An 8,493-nucleotide genomic window follows, 5' to 3' on the forward strand; every position below is an offset into this window, starting at 1 on the left:
GTTCTTTAATGGCTCCATTAGATTGTGTTTTCTGAGCCCACGCTGGCACCCAGCTCCCTCTGGAGAAATGAATATGTGGCTGTGGGGAGAAGTGAGGGAGAATCATTCTTTACCACCCTCTAGCTCGCTCCCCTGTGTGCGTGTGGAGGAGGGAGAAGAGCCATGGAGTTATCTTTAGACAAAGGAAGGAGTCCTAACCAAAAACAGCAAGAAAACATGAGATAAAGGAGTGATTGAGGCTGTGAGAACAAGAAAACCGAGAGATTGTGAGGTTCCAGGAAAACAGTGCCGGAGAGAGGGAAGAAGGGAAGGAGGGAGGAATGCAGGCGCAGAGGGAGAGCCTGTTTAAAGCTCTTTAAAGCGGGCTGATATTTGTCTTGTGACGTGATTAGATTAGGTTGGATTTTAGTGAAAGCAGAGGTCGTTTGTCACAGTTATTAACAACCACCAACATTCATTTCTCATTTCTGCACGCTGCACACCATCAGCACATCTGTATGTGTGTGTGTGTGTGTGTGTGTGTGTGTGTGTGTGTGTGTGTGATGAAACAATTTACATGCACGATCTTACATTGATTATTTTTACCAGTGAAGTTTGCAGTTCTTCAGTCCCATTAATATTTAGTGTGCAAAAACAACTGTAAGTAAACCACTTCTACCTCACAGATTTCCCTGAAAAGCGTAAATACTGGGATACTATCAAAAGATTGATTGTTTCAGCAACCCGACTGGCTCGATACAGAACCGATGGCATGAGATTGATATGGGATTATATTTTTGGCCCATCAGTGGCACAAGTGGGGCATTATTGTCCTTGCTTCCAAGTGTTGCTGGAATGACAGACTTCATCATTGAAAACTTGACAACATGTAAGATCACAAACACTGCTGTTCAAAAGTTTGGGGTCAGTAAGATATTTTAAAACACAACCGTACGTTTTCAAAGTCTCATGCTCACCAATGCTACCTTTAATCAAAAAAATAAAGCAAAAACAATACTACTGTGGAATATTGATATATTTTAATATAAATAAGCTTTGTTAATATTTTGTAAAGTATTATTTGATGGCAAAGCTGAATCAGCAGCAGTTTTCAGTGTCACATGATCTAATATGCTGATTTGCTGCTAAAGAAACAATGTTGAAAACAGTTGTGCTTTTCAGGAATTTTGAATAAAAAGTTCAAACGCATTTATTTGAATTTAAGCTTTGAGAGAGAAAAAAATTATAAATGGCATTACTGTCAGTTTTGATCAATTTGTGTTCTTGCTGAATAAAAGTGTTAATTTCTTAATCTTATTGACTTGAATAGTACTGAATGCCTAAAACTGTCTTTTTCAGGGGTAGGTCACTATTGGTTTTATGCAAAACCTCATTTTTCCTGATTTTGCTCTGCATGTAAACACTGTTAACGGTGTTTTGGTGTATTGTTCACATTTGTGACCTTGGACCACAAAACCAGTCATAAGTGTCAATTTTTCAAAATTGATATTTATACATCCTCTGAAAGCTGAATTAATAAGCTTTCCAAATAAGTTGTCCAAATGAAGATCTTAGCTTTAGATCTTAGCAATGCATATTAGTAATCAAAAATGTTTTGATATATTTATGGTAAGAAATTTACAAAATATCTTCATGGAACATTATCTTAATATCCTAATGATTTTTGGAATAAAAGAAAAATCAATAATTTTGACCCATACAATGTGTTTGCTATTACTACAAATATACCCCAGCGACAGTCAAAGCCAAAAGGAAAAAGGAGTTCTCAATCTTGCCGTAAACACTTTTCTTGCATTGGTGTGTTTGTAAAATGAGCTAGTCTGTGAGTTACCAGTGTTTGTTTGTCTCAGAAAGAGAAGGGAAGACCTCAGAGAATCAAATCCTTCGAATTTTCCCTCTTTTTCTGATTGTTTAGCAGTTGAGACTCTTACCTAAAGCTCTTTTTGAACTGTCACATCAAAGCACGTGGTTTTTATTCAGCACTTTCTCTCTCTGGAAATACTGCAAGAAATGTATTTCTATGCCTGTTTTTTTTTTTTCTCTCTCTCTATGTATATCCCCCCATATGTTCTCTTATTCTCCTACTTAGTCTCCTCCTCTTTCAGTCATTGTTGTTTTTAAGTAAATTAGCTGCCAAAATGGAGTCACAAGAAGAGCATTCATCTGAAAGAGGTTGAACGGTGTATGATCTGCTGTTTTCTCTGGACTTTTACTGCCATCTTGTGGCACATTTATATGATTAGTTAAATTTTTCTTTCTTATTGCCACTTCTGGTATAAAGTATAGAAATCTACTTGTATGTTTATGTATCGTAAAGTGGGAAAATCTGATGAGTTTTTTTCTTCCTGTCCTTGCAGCTGTTCGGAATGACCGGAACAAGAGGAAGAAGGAAGAGAAGAAGCAGGAGTGTTCGGAGAGTTATGTCTTAAGTCCTGATACGGAGCAGATGATTGAGCGGGTTAGGAAGGCCCATCAGGAGACCTTCCCCTCCCTGTGCCAGCTGGGCAAATACACCACGGTAAGTCAGAGGCAATGCAGCTCTTAACGGTGATATCCTCATGGAATTATGGGTAAATAAATCACAGAGTAAGCAAACATTTTCTCTGTTCTCGAACAGAACAACAGTGCGGACCACAGGGTCGCTCTGGACGTTAACCTGTGGGACAAGTTCAGTGAACTCTCCACCAAATGCATCATTAAAACAGTGGAGTTCGCCAAGCAGCTGCCCGGCTTCACCACACTCACTATCGCAGATCAGATCACCCTGTTAAAGGCCGCTTGTCTCGACATTCTGGTAAGAGTGCTCTTGTGTCTCACGTGTGCTCTTGTGTCTAAATAGTGCAGGAATAGATACATTGCAGCAGTGAACTTATCTGTGTCTTTCGTTCTCGCCTACAGATTTTGCGAATATGTACACGTTACACACCGGATCAGGACACCATGACGTTTTCAGATGGTCTGACACTGAACCGCACGCAGATGCACAACGCTGGCTTCGGTCCACTGACAGATCTGGTTTTCGCTTTCGCCAACCAGCTCCTGCCTCTGGAGATGGATGATGCAGAGACGGGGCTTCTCAGCGCCATCTGTCTGCTGTGTGGAGGTACTGCAGCTCTTTGACCCAAATCTATCTATATATATATATATATATATATATATATATATATATATATATATATATATATATATATATATATATATATATATATATATATATATATATATATATATATATATATATATATATATATATATATATATATATATATATATATTTTTTTTTTTTTTTTTTTTTTTTATTCAGTCAGTAGTCACAAAACTTTTTTTGGTTTATTCATTGTATCTTATCTGTCAGACCTACAATCCCAGGGATTGTAGGTGGGGGGAGTGAATGTCCAGTGCTCTCTCCACCCTCAATACCACGACTGAGGTGCCCTTGAGCAAGGCACCGAACCCCCAACTGCTCCCCGGGCGTCGCAGCGTAAATGGCTGCCCACTGCTCCGGGTGTGTGTTCACTGCTGTGTGTGTGCACGTTGGATGGGTTAAATGCAGAGCACGAGTTCCGAGTATGGGTCACCACCATACTTGGCCGTATGTCACTTCACGTCACTTCACTTTTTCACTTCACTTTACTTGTGTTTATACACTACTTGTATAACAAACTATAAGTTCATCTAATATTTAATGTAATTTCCTTTTTTGGGGGGTTTTACAGTAAGAATGTTCAATATATTGGCCCCATAACTGTTGTTAATGTTTTAATTAATGTTTTGGTAACACTTTATAATAACGTCCAGTTATAAGTCATTTATAAGTGATTAGTTAATGATTAACTAATCATTTACAAAACATTCATAAGCGATTAATAAGTGATATGCTAACAATTTGTGCATGTTTTGTTAATTCATTTAAAAGTCATTTACAAGTAATTAGCTAATGATGAACTAATCATTTACAAAACATAACTATACATTCACAAATGATTAAGTAATATGCTAACGATTTATAAATCTGTCATAAGTTATCTTTATAAATAGCATCATGAAATAATCAAACAGATCCTTAATGGTTAATAGTTACTAGTTAATATATTATTAATCACTTATAGATCATTGAAATGTCAACATTGTATTATTATCTCAATAAACATTATAAATCATTTACAAATCTTTCTGCATCCCCTAATCTAAAGTGTAAACTACTCATCAGTTGTAAATGTTTTACAAACTTTATGGTTTCCAGTCGTGTGTGCGTAAATATATATATATATATATATATATATATATATATATATATTCACAAACAACCTGGAAGGTTTGTAAAACATTTACAACTGATGAGTAGTTTACACTTTAGATTAGGGGATGCAGAAAGATTTGTAAATGATTTATAATGTTTATTGAGATAATAATACAATGTTGACATTTCAATGATCTATAAGTGATTAATAATATATTAACTAGTAACTATTAACCATTAAGGATCTGTTTGATTATTTCATGATGCTATTTATAAAGATAACTTATGACAGATTTATAAATCGTTAGCATATTACTTAATCATTTGTGAATGTATAGTTATGTTTTGTAAATGATTAGTTCATCATCATCTAATCACTTGTAAATGATTCAAAACTTATTCTACAAAACATAGATAAAAATATTAACATCAATTATTAATCATCTATGAATGCATAGTCATTTTTTGTAAATGATTAGTTCATCATTAGCGAATTACTTGTAAATTACTTTTAAATGAATTAACAAAACATGCACAAATTGTTAGCATATCACTTATTAATTGCTTATGAATGTTTTGTAAACGATTAGTTAATCATTAACTAATCACTTATAAATTAATTATAACTGGACGTTATTATAGTGTTACCAATGTTTTTTTTTTTTTTTATTAATTTATCTGCTATTCAGATGGTATCAGCTTGAATTATCATATAATAATAGTTTTCTTTCATTTGGACTATGTATGACTATAATTTAAACTCTCTAGAACTCATGAAATTGCTCTTTTTATGCTTGTGTGACTTTGTTAGCTGATGTTATAAAACACTGCACTTGTGCTCAGATCGGCAGGATCTGGAGCAGTCGGATAAGGTGGATGTGCTTCAGGAGCCACTGCTGGAGGCCCTAAAGATCTACGTGAGAAAGAGGAGGCCTCATAAACCACACATGTTCCCCAAGATGCTGATGAAGATCACAGACCTGAGGAGCATCAGCGCTAAAGGTGATATTGACAGTCATTCTTTGAACATCAAGCTCGAATCAACCAGAATCCATTCAAATTTTTTTTTTTTTTTTTTTTTGCCTTTCTCAAACAGGAGCCGAGCGAGTAATAACGCTGAAAATGGAGATTCCTGGCTCTATGCCTCCACTCATTCAGGAGATGCTGGAGAATTCGGAGGGTCTGGAGGGTGGTGGTGGGGCGAGAGGAGGAGGAGGAGCACTACCAGGAAGCTGCAGCCCCAGTTTGTCTCCCAGCTCGGCACACAGCAGCCCCTCTGCTCACTCCCCCTGAGTCTCACCTCCAGACAGGGCTCCGTACGGAACGAAACTGGTTCCAAACCAGAAATAAGACACAGCCGACCAGCGCCAGAAACCAGAATTCCGGTAGACTTTGATCTGGGCTGACCGGCCCCGAACAGTTAATCTGGCCGGCTTTCATTAGCTGAAGACCAATTGAGTCACACACAGGCCGAGCCTGCCCAAAACTCACACTGTCATTAAAACCACAAGAGATTCAGTGACTACCAGAGCCCTGCAGCTTTTCACGTGGCGGTGATCTATGAAGACGGCAGAACAAACGCCCTGTGTGTGCAGAAGCGGCTCCTTACTGTGTCTTCCCAGCTCTGCTCCCATCACACAAACTGTGAAGGCCCAGATAAGCTCTGCTGAGGGACGCTTTCTCTTGAGCCTGTGACATTTTATAAATTTCAATCCCTTAAAAGCAAGCTAAAGGACATTAGGACGTCAAATGTTCACAAGTCAGGGACATTTTGAACTTTCCAGCTGTTTTGGTTCTGTTTCTTTGTTTTCTTACAAAAAGATATATGAATATATGAAATCTATATTGACAGAAAAATGAGATTTGAATTTTGTGTCTTAGGTGGAATGCAGAACAGTTCTTATCTTTTCTCTCTCTCTCTCTCTCTCACTTTTCTCTCAAGAGTTATGGTCGACCCACTGTTACTCTCACTCCAAGACAGTCCTGTTCACGTCATGCACAAGGGCACGTCACACTAGCACTGAAAATCATGCGATGGGGTTAAAATGTAGTTTTGTCCAGTGAGGAAATGATTTTGAGTTGTATTCACGATGATCAACTTGGCAGTTGTGGCAAAGAAATGAAGGATCTCATGTAAACAAGCAGCTTGTGATTATGATGTGTATGAGATCTCAGAGCGGTAAATGCCTTTGTGTAGCTTTTTAATATTGTTTCTTAATTTACTCTTAATTTTTGTAATTGTCAACTGTCGAAAGACAGAGACCCCCTCTACACAGTATTAGCAGATGAGAAAATAAAGAGATTTCCAAACATAATGACTCGCAAAAAATACAAGATGTAAGAAAAACACGTAATTTCAGACGTATTGAGAATGTTATGTTATAACAGAGCATTAAACAGAATGTCATGGCTTTTTTTTTTTTTTTTTGCCTGCACCTCAGTTTGTGGTAGATTTGTTTGCAATCATCTCTGTCACGTGTGTGCTGAGATGCTTCCACCGCCGCGTCCTTCTCCTCTGTACCTTACAACATCACTGCCTCTGCTCTCCTGCAACAATCATTGAACAGTTGTCAACAACACTGCCTCTGTGTGACAATCACTTTAAGTAAAGCTCACAAACAACTCTGCCTCTGTAACACACACTGATCCGCACCAGACATCTGGGTTTGTTTAGCTCTAAAAGCATCAAACAAGTACTGATTTCACAGTTATGGTTGCCTAGAAATGCTTTAAGGTAAAACCTTGTACCGACATTTCTGATAATGTAGCATTCTTTTGTTTTAAATGAAATTAGTCTTATCTGAACTACCAGAGACATTTTGTCATTATTTACTCATTTTATTCTAAACCATATGAACTTGCTATTGTGTGTGTGTGTTCTGCAAAAGAAAGTCGGTCATACAGGTTTGGAATAACATGATGGATTTTCATTTTTGGGAGAACTGTCAATTTAAGTGAAACATCAGCTCGATAAAATGAATAAGTTTAGGAGGCTCCATACAATCCAGTTCTGGCGGATCAGTGTCAGCATATCATTATTGTACCAGTTTACAACAGCTCTGCCTCTGCATCACATCTGCTGAACCTGTCGTCACGAACCTTTGAACAGTGGGCCGAACATGTTCCTCTGAGGGTGGAGTGTGAACCGTTTCACTGCAACTATGCACACGACATGCACAGAGCTCGAGTCTATTCACTTCTATCTACCTGTTGTGAAAATCACAAGCCTCTTCCAGTCGTTCAGTACTGTCTGTTTCATTTGATTGCATTCAAAGGTTCACCGCTTTTGAGCCATACTGCATCACAGACCTCGACCGTCCTCTTCTCTCACTCAAAGGATGACAAGCAGAGATTACACGACGTACAGCACAAACCCTGTACTGCTTTAACAGTTGTTATACAGTCAAACGCACAAAAATGTTTCTGGTGTGTCAGGTCCCTGGATGATAAGAGTAATGTTTAATAAAGACTTCTGTTTTGTGTTTCTGACCATGCTGGGTTTTTGTGATTTGGTTTTTTTGTTTTTTCCACAAAGCTGTGGTTTCCTTGTTTCTTTGAGTATTTGAAATATTCTCAGGGTCTGACCACATCAACACTGTTTTAGATGAACACTCTGAACCGTGACATTTTTTTTCATATCACAGAATATTATGTATCTGTTTGTGCATTGTAATATTGAACGGCATTTTCCTGCAAAATTACAACCAAATTTAGTCAATTCTTAAATTTAGATGAAATGCATCAAATAAATGAATAATAGTGAACCGCTCCTCCACTGATTAATAATATACCCTGTGTAAAGTACATTCATTTGTGTGGTTGAAGTCTGGTACAAGCACATTTGTGGCATGATTTAATACATGAACATAAGATGGAAAATTTCCAATGGCTTTGCAGGCTGATAAAAAAACCTGGGAACATGTCAGTAAATTGCTGCCATGCATGAAAAAGTGGCCATCTAACACGTCTTGGTTGATTAAAAATATCTTCCTGTTCAACAAAACCACCTCCTTCCTCTCTCACACCCAAGGGTACTGCAATGTTGTTCAGCACTGAAGTCACCATTACTTATTTTGGGAAAGAGCAGGCCAATGCGTCTAAATGTTAGATGTTGACTACAGCACATTACTGGCAACACTGTGAATCTGTTGCTCTGTATCCTTGTCTTTGCCGTTGTCTTAATGTGTCTCCTTTGATACTGATAGCATTTTTCCATTCACAGGTGAATTTAAGAAAATTAAACATTGCAAATT

General features: G+C 37.5%; 1 protein-coding gene across 4 annotated transcripts in view; it reads left to right on the plus strand.

Annotated features, from left to right (window-relative positions):
* LOC306848900 (retinoic acid receptor alpha-B-like) overlaps positions 1–8,021 on the plus strand; it is a 116,841-nt gene extending 108,820 nt beyond the window's left edge. For all 4 annotated transcript variants that reach the window (XM_079383691.1, XM_079383692.1, XM_079383693.1 and 1 more), the window contains 5 exons: positions 2,358–2,518; positions 2,618–2,794; positions 2,899–3,103; positions 5,084–5,242; positions 5,337–8,021. In XM_079383691.1, coding sequence (XP_079239817.1) covers positions 2,358–2,518; positions 2,618–2,794; positions 2,899–3,103; positions 5,084–5,242; positions 5,337–5,533 — 899 coding nt within the window. In that variant the 3' untranslated portion in view covers positions 5,534–8,021. The remainder of the gene's footprint in view (positions 1–2,357; positions 2,519–2,617; positions 2,795–2,898; positions 3,104–5,083; positions 5,243–5,336) is intronic.
* The last annotated feature ends 472 nt before the right edge of the window (positions 8,022–8,493 follow it).

The sequence above is a fragment of the Barbus barbus genome, assembly GCF_936440315.1.
Source record: "Barbus barbus genome assembly, chromosome: 3".
Taxonomy (NCBI): domain Eukaryota; kingdom Metazoa; phylum Chordata; class Actinopteri; order Cypriniformes; family Cyprinidae; genus Barbus; species Barbus barbus.